Below are 17206 nucleotides of genomic sequence, written 5' to 3' on the forward strand. Positions count from 1 at the left end.
TTCAATAATTACTGTAAACTGCTTCCCACTACATTTGACTTTGCAATGAAGTAACACATTGCAACAGATAACACACACGGTAATATTTATATATTAATAGAACGAAACCATGGTTCAACCTATATCGAAGTGCAAGATATCTTAACATAAGCAGAATTTTCGGATAGAAATAACTTACCCAACATTTTGCTAACGTAAGGTTCTATATCTACGTCTTGTAGATGTTGGTACGTATGAGCGTGGTAAAGACGTAACGTAGAATCCAAACGTATTGAAACCCAGACTCCATCTCCCAGCCACGCCATCTGCCTCACTTGGCTCTCTCGACGTGGATGAGCATCAAAAGATTTCTGAAAAAATTAATAAATAAAAAAAACTTTAATATAAAAAGAAGATAATAGGTTCACATTTGCTTCAAGAACAAAAGAATTTGCTGAAAAATTTTATATAATGAAAATATAACATTTGACATAAAACAGAAGCAATCACAGAAAAGAAACATAACTATATATTTTAATGCAAAATACTTGGATATTTCATAAAGATATATAAATAAAAAGATGTGAATTAAATTTCAGAAGTCTACCTTTGTATTAAACAGAATATAAGAAAATCTGAAAAATGGTAACAGAGAAATGAGAAGAAAGAAATATCCGTACACAATACTCATCAATTTAATGGAAACACCTCAAGTTGGAAATACGTCAGATGTCTGGGTTGGCAACGGTCAAGCGGCGATTGCAGCGCCAGGCTGTTAGCGGTGAGGTATTAGAGTAAACTGCGTCCTCCAGGCCGTCCTTTCTGTGCAGTGGACTGACCAGACGGTGATACTGTAAAATGGACGATCTCTCTTATTTTCAAAGAAGGCAAGTAGTTGCGCTACGTTGTCTAGTGCGAGCGTGACGAAAGTAGGAAGTGTATTGAGTGCATTGCGAGGGACAGCGTCTAAAGGTGGTAAAAACCTACAAAACTCACGGCAAAACCACATCGATGAAGAGCAAGAGTGATCGGAAGAAAACTCTCCGTAACAGGTCCCAATGAGAACTGAAGTATAATGTCACTCAGAATTGTATGACTGAATAGCAAGTAACTGAATAGCTCAAGCATTACTTCCAGCAACTTATGTCGACAATCACAGTTCAGCAGCGAGTTACATGACACGTAACATCGATTTATACAGACCAAGCCGCTAAGGGACCAAACGCTTTAGCACAACGCCAATGGTGCCATGATCATGTAACATAGAGCGCTGACGACTTAAAACGCGTGATATTGTCAGATGAGTCATTATTCAGCTTATTTCAAACCACAGCCCACAGAGATCGAATCCTTATTTAGAGCAATCAAACTGAAAAACAAAGGAAGCAGGTATCATACAAGTAACAAGAACCAAAGAATTCGATCTCGAAAAAGATTAAAGCTGCCCGTCACTAATTACTTTTAAATCTATACTTCGAACACTTGCAAGAACAGTATATTGTAATAATCTATTTGTAAGTAACTTACATATAGTAACCAAAAATAATGGAAAACATGTAATAGCTAATAAAACGTAAGACTGCCGTTAGCCGGCACAACTGATCGTAGAATGGAGGCAATAGAAGACATGAACAAAAATAGAGTACCAATCCTCATGTACTGCAGTATTCAGTTCAGTCAGTGAGGATATCTGGTCTTTAGTCCGAGAACAGATGTTCATTAACTTTTACGTCTGATGGGAGCTGTTGTTCATAAAACCACGCCACAACAGACACAGCAATGTGAACTGTCATATCGGAAACATCTGGACCATGAGATGCTCGTAATCACCCAAAATGTTCACACAGTCCCTACGATCCACAGCACACAGGGCCACCGCCATGTTTTACGGTAGGGAGAACCACCACCTTAGATATACTTGCGCCAGCTAAAGGTGCACCGATAATTTGGCCTTTTTGAAACTCAGGAAAGACTCTTATTTTGCATCCCCACCGTCTGAGCACTTCAACACATGCCTCTGTTCTATGTCGCCTGACGTACTATAAGCGATCAGCTGCACATACATCTGAAATGTTGTTACCTCACACATTTTACGTGTTGCAAACTGCAGGTTTTATTATTATTTTGATAACAATCTGTATGTGTATCACAATAATAAAAGCTTATTAACAACCTGACATAGAAATTATTTGTTTTCCAATGGTTACTTACTTCTACAGCCATAGTACGTGGATCTACGACATGAATTTTATTCCTATAACCACACCATACATGTCCATGTACAGCAGCCATGCATCGTATCGAATGATGAGGTTTGCCGAGGTCCAATAAGTGATAGTTACTAAGATCCCACTGACCGTCGCTTCCTCTGCGGAATATTGCTACTGTTCCATCTGCTAATGCCGCTAGAACTCGTCCATGGACATGACTACAACAACAATTTAAAGCTTTAGTTTCGGTAATAGTCAATAAAACAGAAAACAATACATATACTAAGCCCTATTTAAGGTACTTTAACAAAAAGAAATTGGTCAATTTCATTGGTAAAACAATGGAAAAAATATTTAAGAATATTAAACACCTCGTATATGAACGAATTAAAAGAACAACCAACTATTATTTTAGAATGAAACACAACATCAAGGTAAAAGTTTGTATGCATATACGCATATTATATACACATATCTGATAAGACAATATTAAACAAAATAATTTTTCACAATGTTTTTAAGAAATTACTCCGATTTTGATACGGCATAGTGAATAATTTCTCTCAAGTTTCCCAGTCATCCCCAGTACTTGGTATTGAGGTCAGACAAGAATAAGGAACTAAATTTATTATCTTTTTTTTTATTACTAAATTTATCCTTTTTTAAAGTGTTTTCGATGCCCCTAAGTTTTTCAAGGAACTCATCCTGTGCTTTGGAAACTACTGTTCGGTTGGTTGGTTGAATACTTACTAATGCTTGCCATAAGATACATTACACTGTTCAACAATGCAATTTTTTATAAAAGCGAAAGCAATCTTTTTTTTAGATTTTAGGTCGCTGAACACGAAAATCATAATAAAAACTGTAATTTTAATTTTTAAATTTGTAATTGTTAATAGCTAGCACGACGGGACTCCAGGAGAAACGAGCCATCCAGAAATCACCTATAAAAATGAACCCAAAGAGGAAAGAAGTATCAGTTGACCACTGATCGCTTAACCTACACCTGCTCCTAAGGTCGCCCTGGACGAAGGAGAACTACCTTGTCTAAATCCCTGGAGGCTGCCATGAGCTAAGGAGGATACAAAGAGGAAAGAAGTATCAGTTGACCACTGATCGCTTAACCTACACCTGCTCCTAAGGTCGCCATGGACGAAGGAGAACTACCTTGTCTAAATCCCTGGAGGCTGCCATGAGCTAAGGAGGTTACAAAGAGGAAAGAAGTATCAGTTGACCACTGATCGCTTAACCTACACCTGCTCCTAAGGTCGCCATGGACGAAGGAGAACTACCTTGTCTAAATCCCTGGAGGCTGCCATGAGCTAAGGAGGTTACAAAGAGGAAAGAAGTATCAGTTGACCACTGATCGCTTAACCTACACCTGCTCCTAAGGTCGCCATGGACGAAGGAGAACTACTTTGTCTAAATCCCTGGAGGCTGCCATGAGCTAAGGAGGTTACAAAGAGGAAAGAAGTATCAGTTGACCACTGATCGCTTAACCTACACCTGCTCCTAAGGTCTCCATGGACGAAGGAGAACTACCTTGTCTAAATCCCTGGAGGCTGCCATGAGCTAAGGAGGTTACAAAGAGGAAAGAAGTATCAGTTGACCACTGATCGCTTAACCTACACCTGCTCCTAAGGTCGCCATGGACGAAGGAGAACTACCTTGTCTAAATCCCTGGAGGCTGCCATGAGCTAAGGAGGTTACAAAGAGGAAAGAAGTATCAGTTGACCACTGATCGCTTAACCTACACCTGCTCCTAAGGTCGCCATGGACGAAGGAGAACTACCTTGTCTAAATCCCTGGAGGCTGCCATGAGCTAAGGAGGTTACAAAGAGGAAAGAAGTATCAGTTGACCACTGATCGCTTAACCTACACCTGCTCCTAAGGTCGCCATGGACGAAGGAGAACTACCTTGTCTAAATCCCTGGAGGCTGCCATGAGCTAAGGAGGTTACAAAGAGGAAAGAAGTATCAGTTGACCACTGATCGCTTAACCTACACCTGCTCCTAAGGTCGCCATGGACGAAGGAGAACTACCTTGTCTAAATCCTTGGAGGCTGCCATGAGCTAAGGAGGTTACAAAGAGGAAAGAAGTATCAGTTGACCACTGATCGCTTAACCTACACCTGCTCCTAAGGTCTCCATGGACGAAGGAGAACTACCTTGTCTAAATCCCTGGAGGCTGCCATGAGCTAAGGAGGTTACAAAGAGGAAAGAAGTATCAGTTGACCACTGATCGCTTAACCTACACCTGCTCCTAAGGTCGCCCTGGACGAAGGAGAACTACTTTGTCTAAATCCCTGGAGGCTGCCATGAGCTAAGGAGGTTACAAAGAGGAAAGAAGTATCAGTTGACCACTGATCGCTTAACCTACACCTGCTCCTAAGGTCTCCATGGACGAAGGAGAACTACCTTGTCTAAATCCCTGGAGGCTGCCATGAGCTAAGGAGGTTACAAAGAGGAAAGAAGTATCAGTTGACCACTGATCGCTTAACCTACACCTGCTCCTAAGGTCGCCATGGACGAAGGAGAACTACCTTGTCTAAATCCCTGGAGGCTGCCATGAGCTAAGGAGGTTACAAAGAGGAAAGAAGTATCAGTTGACCACTGATCGCTTAACCTACACATGCTCCTAAGGTCGCCCTGGACGAAGTAGAACTACCTTGTCTAAATCCCTGGAGGCTGCCATGAGCTAAGGAGATTACAAAGAGGAAAGAAGTATCAGTTGACCACTGATCGCTTAACCTACACCTGCTCCTAAGGTCGCCCTGGACGAAGTAGAACTACCTTGTCTAAATCCCTGGAGGCTGCCATGAGCTAAGGAGGTTACAAAGAGGAAAGAAGTATCAGTTGACCACTGATCGCTTAACCTACACCTGCTCCTAAGGTCGCCATGGACGAAGGAGAACTACCTTGTCTAAATCCCTGGAGGCTGCCATGAGCTAAGGAGGTTACAAAGAGGAAAGAAGTATCAGTTGACCACTGATCGCTTAACCTACACCTGCTCCTAAGGTCGCCATGGACGAAGTAGAACTACCTTGTCTAAATCCCTGGAGGCTGCCATGAGCTAAGGAGATTACAAAGAGGAAAGAAGTATCAGTTGACCACTGATCGCTTAACCTACACCTGCTCCTAAGGTCGCCCTCGACGAAGTAGAACTACCTTGTCTAAATCCCTGGAGGCTGCCATGAGCTAAGGAGGTTACAAAGAGGAAAGAAGTATCAGTTGACCACTGATCGCTTAACCTACACCTGCTCCTAAGGTCGCCATGGACGAAGGAGAACTACCTTGTCTAAATCCCTGGAGGCTGCCATGAGCTAAGGAGGTTACAAAGAGGAAAGAAGTATCAGTTGACCACTGATCGCTTAACCTACACCTGCTCCTAAGGTCGCCATGGACGAAGGAGAACTACTTTGTCTAAATCCCTGGAGGCTGCCATGAGCTAAGGAGGTTACAAAGAGGAAAGAAGTATCAGTTGACCACTGATCGCTTAACCTACACCTGCTCCTAAGGTCTCCATGGACGAAGGAGAACTACCTTGTCTAAATCCCTGGAGGCTGCCATGAGCTAAGGAGGTTACAAAGAGGAAAGAAGTATTAGTTGACCACTGATCGCTTAACCTACACCTGCTCCTAAGGTCGCCATGGACGAAGGAGAACTACCTTGTCTAAATCCCTGGAGGCTGCCATGAGCTAAGGAGGTTACAAAGAGGAAAGAAGTATCAGTTGACCACTGATCGCTTAACCTACACCTGCTCCTAAGGTCGCCATGGACGAAGTAGAACTACCTTGTCTAAATCCCTGGAGGCTGCCATGAGCTAAGGAGATTACAAAGAGGAAAGAAGTATCAGTTGACCACTGATCGCTTAACCTACACCTGCTCCTAAGGTCGCCCTGGACGAAGTAGAACTACCTTGTCTAAATCCCTGGAGGCTGCCATGAGCTAAGGAGGTTACAAAGAGGAAAGAAGTATCAGTTGACCACTGATCGCTTAACCTACACCTGCTCCTAAGGTCGCCATGGACGAAGGAGAACTACCTTGTCTAAATCCCTGGAGGCTGCCATGAGCTAAGGAGGTTACAAAGAGGAAAGAAGTATCAGTTGACCACTGATCGCTTAACCTACACCTGCTCCTAAGGTCGCCATGGACGAAGGAGAACTACTTTGTCTAAATCCCTGGAGGCTGCCATGAGCTAAGGAGGTTACAAAGAGGAAAGAAGTATCAGTTGACCACTGATCGCTTAACCTACACCTGCTCCTAAGGTCTCCATGGACGAAGGAGAACTACCTTGTCTAAATCCCTGGAGGCTGCAATGAGCTAAGGAGGTTACAAAGAGGAAAGAAGTATCAGTTGACCACTGATCGCTTAACCTACACCTGCTCCTAAGGTCGCCATGGACGAAGGAGAACTACCTTGTCTAAATCCCTGGAGGCTGCCATGAGCTAAGGAGGTTACAAAGAGGAAAGAAGTATCAGTTGACCACTGATCGCTTAACCTACACCTGCTCCTAAGGTCGCCATGGACGAAGTAGAACTACCTTGTCTAAATCCCTGGAGGCTGCCATGAGCTAAGGAGATTACAAAGAGGAAAGAAGTATCAGTTGACCACTGATCGCTTAACCTACACCTGCTCCTAAGGTCGCCCTGGACGAAGTAGAACTACCTTGTCTAAATCCCTGGAGGCTGCCATGAGCTAAGGAGGTTACAAAGAGGAAAGAAGTATCAGTTGACCACTGATCGCTTAACCTACACCTGCTCCTAAGGTCGCCATGGACGAAGGAGAACTACCTTGTCTAAATCCCTGAAGGCTGCCATGAGCTAAGGAGGTTACAAAGAGGAAAGAAGTATCAGTTGACCACTGATCGCTTAACCTACACCTGCTCCTAAGGTCGCCATGGACGAAGGAGAACTACCTTGTCTAAATCCCTGGAGGCTGCCATGAGCTAAGGAGGTTACAAAGAGGAAAGAAGTATCAGTTGACCACTGATCGCTTAACCTACACCTGCTCCTAAGGTCGCCATGGACGAAGGAGAACTACTTTGTCTAAATCCCTGGAGGCTGCTATGAGCAAAGGAGGTTACAAAGAGGAAAGAAGTATCAGTTGACCACTGATCGCTTAACCTACACCTGCTCCTAAGGTCTCCATGGACGAAGGAGAACTACCTTGTCTAAATCCCTGGAGGCTGCCATGGGCTAGGAGGTTACAAAGAGGAAAGAAGTATCAGTTGACCACTGATCGCTTAACCTACACCTGCTCCTAAGGTCGCCATGAGCTAAGGAGGTTACAAAGAGGAAAGAAGTATCAGTTGACCACTGATCGCTTAACCTACACCTGCTCCTAAGGTCGCCATGGACGAAGGAGAACTACCTTGTCTAAATCCCTGGAGGCTGCCATGAGCTAAGGAGGTTACAAAGAGGAAAGAAGTATCAGTTGACCACTGATCGCTTAACCTACACCTGCTCCTAAGGTCGCCATGGACGAAGGAGAACTACCTTGTCTAAATCCCTGGAGGCTGCCATGAGCTAAGGAGGTTACAAAGAGGAAAGAAGTATCAGTTGACCACTGATCGCTTAACCTACACCTGCTCCTAAGGTCGCCATGGACGAAGTAGAACTACCTTGTCTAAATCCCTGGAGGCTGCCATGAGCTAAGGAGGTTACAAAGAGGAAAGAAGTATCAGTTGACCACTGATCGCTTAACCTACACCTGCTCCTAAGGTCGCCATGGACGAAGTAGAACAACATTGTCTAAATCCCTGGAGGCTGCCATGAGCTAAGGAGGTTACAAAGAGGAAAGAAGTATCAGTTGACCACTGATCGCTTAACCTACACCTGCTCCTAAGGTCGCCATGGACGAAGTAGAACTACCTTGTCTAAATCCTTGGAGGCTGCCATGAGCTAAGGAGGTTACAAAGAGGAAAGAAGTATCAGTTGACCACTGATCGCTTAACCTACACCTACTCCTAAGGTCGCCCTGGACGAAGTAGAACTACCTTGTCTAAATCCCTGGAGGCTGCCATGAGCTAAGGAGGTTACAAAGAGGAAAGAAGTATCAGTTGACCACTGATCGCTTAACCTACACCTGCTCCTAAGGTCGCCCTGGACGAAGAAGAACTACCTTGCCTAATTCCCTGAAGGCTGCCATGACTCCCATGAGCTGAGGAGGTTACAAAAGTACCGTATCCTGAAGTCGCTACAGATGCCCTGGGAGGCTGCTATGAGCTAAAGGGTTCCCGTACAGAACATTTTCCTTCCTTCACCTTGCTAGTTATAAGGAATATTCTGATATATTCTCTTTGTAGATACAAATAATGTTTTCGTAATATTTTATAAAATAAATTGGGTGTAGAGCTAAATCTCGGACTGTTATTGTTTCTACCTAATAGATATTACTATATATTTTACAATGGGATGTGCACATTGTAGGAACAAAATTGGAACGAACTTGCCCTATTTATACGCGTCATTCACCGCACGCGGAAGTGTTTTTTGAGATGTTAACCTACAGCTGAAGATGGAATCCTCACAGAGGGTGTAGAAATATCTAATGAAGGGATGACAACCTTAACAGGAATGGAAATCTGAGATGCAGGGTGGTTTGTTGGAGTTTACCGTCGTCTTACAGCACCAAGGCGATATAGGACGTGAACCTACAGTTGAAAATGGAATCCGAAACACTGTGATGCGTTCAAATTTCAGGGTTCTACCACCGGCAACCAAACCCGAAACCCTTCCACCACAAGCGCTTGTACTAGTAACTACATCAACGACGGAAAGCTACTGTTGAGATTAAAATTGGTCAAACGCACGAACATGAATACATCTCAAACATCGAGAATTTGATAAAAATTTTGGTTTAAAAAATATTTTAAACATAAGAAATATGCCATGCGTTTCCACTGGAATTTATGAACTATTTCTATAAGTTGCAGTTAAATGGGATAAGAATAAGGTGAATAAAATACTAACTTCCAAAAAGAAGAAAAAGGATTTTTTATAAAGAAAAATCGCTCGCTAGTTATTTCCATTTTAAGGGTGTATACTTTTGACCAAAATTGTCGTTAGTAATTACTAGTTTATTACCAAGAAAGTACATTTTCCTCACTAGTACATTGTCCGAAAAATTAGAAGTTTGCTGTCAGTTATTCCTCAGAATAACAACCTGCCGTTCGAACACTGTCTATGACGAAAGAGAATACTCATTAGGCAGCAAAACAAAACAAAACAAAAAAAATGTAATATTTTGTACAGAATATGGTCTTATCTTTTATTTCATTTTGATGTCAAATTCAAATGACTTAACAAATTTATGAACTTTAAATCTTAAGCTCCGAAACAGATTCATACGTTTATATAAACAAATGCAGTATTATTTTTCTTCTTCTTCTTCTTTTCTCTCTCCTCTCTCTCTCTCTCTCTCTCTTTCTTTCTTCTTTTTATTTACTGAAAGCTAACATTAGATAAATATGCAGCTATTACTACCTATAATATACTGAGAAAATACAAAACGAAGAAAAGATGTTTTAAAAACCACATTTGAAAAAATAATCTATTTTTTTACTTACACAATGCTTAAGACCGAGTCCTTGAGCTTTATGGAATGTAGACAATGCTTCCACTGAGAGACTGCCGAATGAACATATATGGCACCGCTCTGAGAACCCAACCACATTGTTGGTAAAACACTACTCATTTTCTCTATTTCTTCGTACGCATGTTCATTCTCTGAAAAACGTAAAACAAACTGTTCTAATAAAAATACCCTTAAGAAAAATAACACTGAAAAGATTAATTTGAAATGAAGACAATACGACAAAGAATAACTAACACACTTAATATATAATAAAAGGATAGAAAAATATATAACCAAGAGCGAAGCAGGATTATTTTAACTGTCTTCGTAATGCCTTCAAAGTTGTATTTTATTGATAGATTTACTTTTTTCTAACCTTCCAGGTTTATATTAACCCTTATTACCATAAAGAGAACATTTTCCTTAAAAAAATATATAGACAATAAATCGTCTCCTAATGTCTTATTCTACTAATGATTTTCCATTTTTGCTAGCTACGTCTGCACAAGGGAATTTGTTCGGTAATACCCAGAGAGTATGGAGGCTGCAGACAACAAGGCACAAAAACAGGCACCCGTTGAATCCATGATACTTCAAACTAATACTCATTATTATTGTAATCCGACACACTCTAGAGAAAGACTGCTTACTTCCCTCTACTCTCAAGAGACGCCCACCCAAATTGGCATGACGCCCAGAACTTGTCTGATTTCGCTCGCTTCTCTCGTGCGCCACTGGATTAGCAGATATTCTCCTCTGTGTCATCACATCTATAGTAACATTCATTGTTCTTCTTAAAAACAATGAATCCGTTATTAGAATATAAGTATTTAATATCAGGACAGAAGTTTGTCCCCTTCCCGAAAAAAAAAAAAAAAAAGTGATTATCCAGAACGAGGCTATAAAGAAAAAAGGGACGTATTCGTATGAAACATTGACAAATAATGTGTCTAAAGGTTTATGGTACAGATATTGTATACCTTCCTCAACTTTTCAACATCTTTACGTCAAAAACATCAAACATTTATAGCATGATACCATCATTACACTCTATTACCGCCAAAGTATTGGAAGGTTTTTGAGTTTATCAGCAGGAAAAACAAGAGGAATCAAAAATCTTCTCTCTCCGCACCTCACAGTTGGCAGGATTCTTAATTTTGACGTTCATTTTGAGGGCTCACAGCTCGATAGCGAACATCTTTATGTGTATACCGTCTTGCTTTTTGACTGAAACTGAGGAATCCTAAGTGGAGTTTGGTGCGTGTTACAATCGAATATTCTTTCCGGAAAGCACTTTACCTCAGCTAGTAAACTCGAAAGTCCTTTGGATACGTTGGCAGCAACAGGATACAATAACTGTATCAGCTATGGTAAGTATTTGATGTGATAGGATGATAAACAAATGAAAAATGTACTAGTCCGAGAATCGAACCCAGGTCTCAAAGCTTACCATGCCGACGCGCTAACCACTACAATACCTGTGTTATTTACACTCAGTGTTGGAAAGATATATTTTGATGTAAATCGCAGATAGTAATGTATCGTAAGATCTTATAAGAGAACAAAGGTGCGACTTGTCATCAAGATTATTTGTAAGCTATATTTAAGTTGTTTTCATAGCTCAAATATATCCAACTGCTTAGTGCATGCATGATGTTTAGCTCTGATATTGTCAGGCAGGTTTCATATCTAGAGGAAGCTCAGAAAGACTAATCGTCTTTACTCAGCACCAGGTGGCAGACTATAGATCTTCAAGAAAGATGCGAATAAGGCTCCTTCAGTTGGTCATTCACTTAACTGTCGCAGAAGCCTTTCATGGAACGGAATATCACAATAAATTGATAAACTTCATTATCGATATATATAGGGTGTTTTAAAAATAGCGCCCACGGACTACAGGGCACTATTCTACAGGTCAAAATAAATCGAAAATGTTATATGATGGAATAACCTCTGAGGTGTCCTTCAGCCGCTATGAAGAATCATTAGCATTGCTCTACAAATCCATCGATTGCTACAGTAATAAGTGATGCTAGTATCGACGTCTATTGATTTTAATTGTCATCTGGAAAGAATCCATGGATTGGTAGATCATCTTGATGGTTCTTTATATGCGACGTTGCCACGTAATGCAATTCGGGTCTCCAGACGAGGACCACAAAGGTATACAAACGTATATATTTTTGCTTTATTTTGACTTGAATAGTGCTCTGTGGTCCGTGGGCGCTATTTTTAAAACACCCTATAAATATAGATTATGAAGTTTATCAATTTATTGTGATATTCCGTTCCATGAAAGGCTTCTGCGACAGTTAAGTGAATGACCAACTGAAGGAGCCTTATTCGCATCTTTCTTGAAGATCTATAGTCTGCCACCTGGTGCTGAATAAAGACGATTAGTCTTTCTGAGTTCCTCTAGATACGAAACCTGCCTGACAATATCAGAGCTAAACATTCGAACACATGCAAGCACTAAGCAGTTGGATATATTTGAGCTATGAAAACAACTTAAATATAGCTTAGAAATAATCTTGATGACAAGTCGCACCTTTGTTCTCGTATAAGATCTTACGATACATTAATATCTGCGATTTACACAATTGCACAAATAACATTCCTTACTTTCTAGATATATATAAATCTAAATCTAAGGTGCATACTACAATGTGTTCAAGGAGAAAGAAGTGCAAGATAGAGAAATAAGGAGATACACACCAGATTCATTACCTTTAGGAACTTCAGATAAACCATCTTTTACAAGCCCAGTGACTTCTTTCATCAATCGTCTTGGTGGAGTGAAATTCACAGCCTCTACGGGAATTTCGTTTGGATCTGTGCACAAATAAATACAGTCATTTTACACGGGGAACAGCCTTATGGCTTTTTAACCGCTTAACGGTCGAATTTATTTTAGAGAAACGTCCCAAAAAGGTCATATTATTTTATTTCATATTTTAAATCTATCATAAATGCGTGCCAACACGATCTATTTTAATTGTCATTCAGAACCAAATTTCGAAAGTTATAACCCCTCAAAATACTACTTCTAGATTATCCAGAGTTTTTTCGGGCACAATTGAAAAAATAATTGTAAGATTAAATGAATTTGCGTGCTGAAAAAATATGTTTTATTTAAACAAAAGCTTTATCTGCTAAGTCCTGAACAGAATCATGGCAAAATTTCTATCGTCTTATAAGTTGAGGCTATTTAAAACGTGAAAACATTCAATCGGGATTATCCCGAAATATTTCGGGCACTGCAGGAGTAATACACTGCCGCCTGGTGTAAAAGTCAATAAACCAAAACAGAAGACGGTTAATTTGCTTGTTAAGATTTGCTGCCTGCACCTTTTCTTCTTACAACGAAACATTTCGCTTAAATACAGATTCGAACGGAAAAATATAGTTTCAACGTAATAACTCGGGATAATGAAGATTTACACATTACCCTTGAACGTAATAATTCGGGTAAAACCGTTAAGCGGTTAAATCACTTGTCCAGCATGCTCGTTACTTAAACAAAAAATCTATATACAATGTATAAACAGGACTGCAGTCGACGACATATACGCCGCATATCCTCTGCTTAGTCTTAGTCATTAGAGTATACCTTCTGTTTCAAGGCGTATACTTTTGTTTCGTTTATATTTATTTATTTAATCGGGAGATAAATAAAATATAACACTTTCTTACCTATCCTGTTCTTAGTCTGTTTAAGTACAGCGATCATGCGATAAAATCCGTTTTTCCTCACTACTTTGGGACCAAGAGAGAGAGGAAAATGAAATGAAATGTTTGAGTTTTACGTCCCACGATTATGCCGGTTAGGCTAAAGGAGACGGTGATGAGTAATGAATGAAATGGTGGAATGAAGAAAGTGGGAGGAAACGGGAGAACCCCGAGAAAACCCATGCACACGGTGTTTGTCCACCACAAAGTTCACTTGGCAGGAGCCGGGTTTGAACCCGCGACCCCATGCACTAGAGGTGAACGCTCTACCACTGAGCCACCGCGGCCCCCCAAGAGAGAGAGGAGAAAAAATGAAAAGGTTACTACAGTTCTATCAAAATTTGTGTGGTTTTGATCAGTAAATATTAGTAAAAAGGTTCGCTTAACTCTGATATTCGTATTTTCATCTCAATCCTCACCATGAAAGTAGTTGATCGTTCTGATTGACGCAAATCAGATGGGTAATTGATCAAACTAGAATTAGTAACTTTCTTTGGGGAAAGAGGAACAAGCACTGAGCACTACTAGACTCAAAACAACGAAGTCTGCTTGTGCTAAAACAAAAATATGTCTATCACAACAATTTTTAGTCTAGTTATAAGCCACAATAACTAACATTCATCTTTAAAACAGTACGTAAATGCCCGTCTAGCAACTTTAAGGCCAGTGGGGGCAAGAAGGCTCAGTGGCACAGCGGTCATCTGTGGTACGAGGATCCCTGCTTCAATCCTCGGCCACGTGAGTCTGTCTTCCAATTTCCATCCCACCAATTCTTTCATAATCATCCTCTTTTTCAGCCTAAAGGGTATTGTCGTGAGACGTAAAACTAGAAATTTAATTTAATTTAATTTAATTTCTGATAAGTATTCTTTGCACACATTCAGACTAAGCGATGGTATACTACTCCTGGCCTTTGCGCAAGTCTGGATACACTGCCAAGTACAATTGATTGTCCTTTCTTACCTTATATTCTTCCATTTTCAGAGTCCTTGTACTTCAATTGTGTACTTCGCCACAAGACAAGCTATTAAACTTTTAACTGTGTTAAGCCTAACTCAAGCTTACCAGATAAAGTTTTTATTGAATTTACAATTTGAGTGCACATTCACTATTAATGTTTTTCCTCACACTACTAACAACTAATAAGTTGCCACCAAAAACCAAGAACTTAAATAAGTTCTCACATTTATTTTCATTTCACTAAAATGAATACTTTGTAAAGAACTGTGTATTCACACTGGCAGGTGATTTAATGCATTCTCGTGTTAAACAACATTTGTATTATACAATTTTACGTGCTATGTATCACAGTGCACAGAGTTTGAAACAATAAGAATAGTTGTTACTAACCTTCAATAATTTCCCTGTCGTCCTGAGAATTCGAAATGGCCTTATTACAGGGGGACTGTTCCTCATCCTCAACAGGCGCCGGCGTTTCACTTCCGGTTGCACAACTAACAAACGTTATCCTTCCGATCTTTCCTTCGTTTTCGTCCTGCTCCCGGTTCTCTTCCTGGGTTTCCTCGCTCGATTCCTTCTCCTTCTCTTTCTCCCTCTCCGAGTGTTGCTCTGTGAGCTCAAGAACAACCTCATTATTTGGCTCCTCACTGATCAAGTAATCGCTCTCTTTTGCACCTACAACAAACAGTATATAGAAGTCACAATATTCTTTTTCGTGGAATCAATTTAATGAAGAAAGTCCAATGACTCGAATTCTATTGTGTCAGGCAAAGCATGACCCAATATTTAAGTTTAGTTTTAGTTCTAATGCATGGGTGTACAACTTGGAACAGTGGGTGGGCCAATCTCAGAGTACTAATTGGTGGGGATGCATTCAATGATGGAACATTGTAATTTACACAACAATGACACAAAAAAACTATTACAATGGTAACCAAAATATTTATTCACTACAGAGAAGCAGAATAATGTATTTACTTACAAAAATTTTAGTGGGAAATTTAACCCTTCATATCCTGAACCAGTCTCTCAACGTTCAGGGGTACACCAGATGTTCTAACGCGACATCTGTTATCCTTGATCTCTCCTTGGACTTGACATGCTTCATGCCAAACAATGCTTTGGTTCTCATTTTGAAAAGAGCTAAGTTGGGGTATTTGTTGCATAGAAAGTATTTCTCACAAAAATCTTGCAGACAGGTGTCCTGGAATATTACTTTTAAGCAACATCCTCCTGAAATTCAACGAGCTCCACCTGCAAATTGTCAGGAGTACTACTAACGTCAACGCTTAATGGTGATGAGAAAACACTGAATTTAACTTCCTCCTTCTCTAAGACGGATATTAAATTCTTCAAACAAACCTGTCAATGGATTTGCGTAGAAAGAGAAGTTACAGAATTATTTATCACGCTGCAACAGGGTTGGAAGTAGAAAGCACTTTCATTCCTCCTTTGATTTCCCCACAGCTTTAGCTTCCTTCCAAAGGATTTGTCATGTCCGTAAAGTTCACGAACCAACTGACCTTGTGTCTTTGAATTCAGATCATTCAAGTGACAGGTAATATACACAATAAATGCAAGGTCATAAAACCATTTTTCATCGCTTAACTGGGCTGTAGGTTTTCTTTTTACGTCCATAAAAACTGCCATCTCTTTTATCAGATTATAGAAACGCTGTAGCATCTTTCCTTTGTTCAGAAGAGTAGATCAGAACTTCATCTTCAGTTTCCAGTTCGTCAAGAAACGTTTTAAATTGGCGGTGATTGCGGCCTTTCGATTTTACATAGTTCACTCAAGAAACCACTGTGTTCATAACATGGGCAAATTTCAACGTTTTCGCACAAAGATTCTCCTGGTGTAAAATAGAATAAAAGAAAAACAAGCGTTACTGATATCAATTTTTCTTTCAACTAATCCTTTATTTTTGTTACAGCTCCTTCATTTGGCCCAACCATTGAGGGAGCTCCATCAATCGATATCCCATTTGATCTCAAATTTGTTAATTACGTGTTTTACCTCGTTGAAGGAATCTTCCCCCGTAGTACTACAGCTCATAGGTTACAAGGCAAGCATTTCTTCGATGCAATGGGAATCTTTATCCATCATGCGACCTTCTGTGTCAACTTTCCTTTTCTTTTGTGACGATATTATTAACTATGCTTACTAACTTAGCACAACATAACACAAAACCAGCAAACACTATACTTCACGGTACAGTCATCTAACACTGCCTCACACAGAAGGAAGTCGTTAAGTGTACAAACACACCTACGCAGGCGAGAACAAAAAATCCAACTGTCGTGGCCAGGCCTCTCTAGTGCGCCGAACGCAAAGTCAGCCTTGCCAACTTAGCGACTTGTCGCTACATCTAGCAATAGTTATAGAGGGAAATTTTCTTCCAATTACCCGCGCTTGCCACGTGTTTGTCTTCATGGTGTTGCCATTTACCACTGTATGATCGATGAGAAATTTGTAGTTCGCTCTTAACAGGTTTAGTAGTAGTAGTAGTAAGAAGAAGAAAAAGAAGGAGGAGGAGGAGGAGGAGGAGGAGGAGGAGGAGGAGGAGGAGGATGATGATGATGATGATGATGATGATGATGATGATGATGATGATGATGATGATGATGATGATGATGATGATGATGATGATGATGATGATGATGATGATGATGATGATGATGATGATGATGATGATGATGATGATGATGATGATGATGATGATGATGATGATGATGATGATGATGATGATGA

At 40.3% G+C, this 17206-nt stretch overlaps 1 protein-coding gene across 15 annotated transcripts in view; it reads right to left on the reverse strand.

The window, feature by feature from the left end:
- The window catches only part of syd (JNK-interacting protein syd), a 127185-nt gene that overhangs the window by 36959 nt on the left and 73020 nt on the right, over window positions 1-17206 (reverse strand). For 12 of the 15 annotated variants that reach the window (XM_081727579.1, XM_081727590.1, XM_081727587.1 and 9 more), the window contains 5 exons: window positions 14846-15130; window positions 12482-12598; window positions 9759-9918; window positions 2191-2407; window positions 179-350 (listed from right to left, as the gene is read on the reverse strand). In XM_081727579.1, coding sequence (XP_081583705.1) covers window positions 179-350; window positions 2191-2407; window positions 9759-9918; window positions 12482-12598; window positions 14846-15130 — 951 coding nt within the window. The remainder of the gene's footprint in view (window positions 1-178; window positions 351-2190; window positions 2408-9758; window positions 9919-12481; window positions 12599-14845; window positions 15131-17206) is intronic. The other 3 variants (XM_081727581.1, XM_081727586.1, XM_081727591.1) reach the window with 1 other exon arrangement.

This window comes from Thermobia domestica, chromosome 10 (assembly GCF_964235325.1).
Source record: "Thermobia domestica chromosome 10, izTheDome1.hap1.1, whole genome shotgun sequence".
NCBI classification, from domain to species: Eukaryota; Metazoa; Arthropoda; class Insecta; order Zygentoma; family Lepismatidae; genus Thermobia; species Thermobia domestica.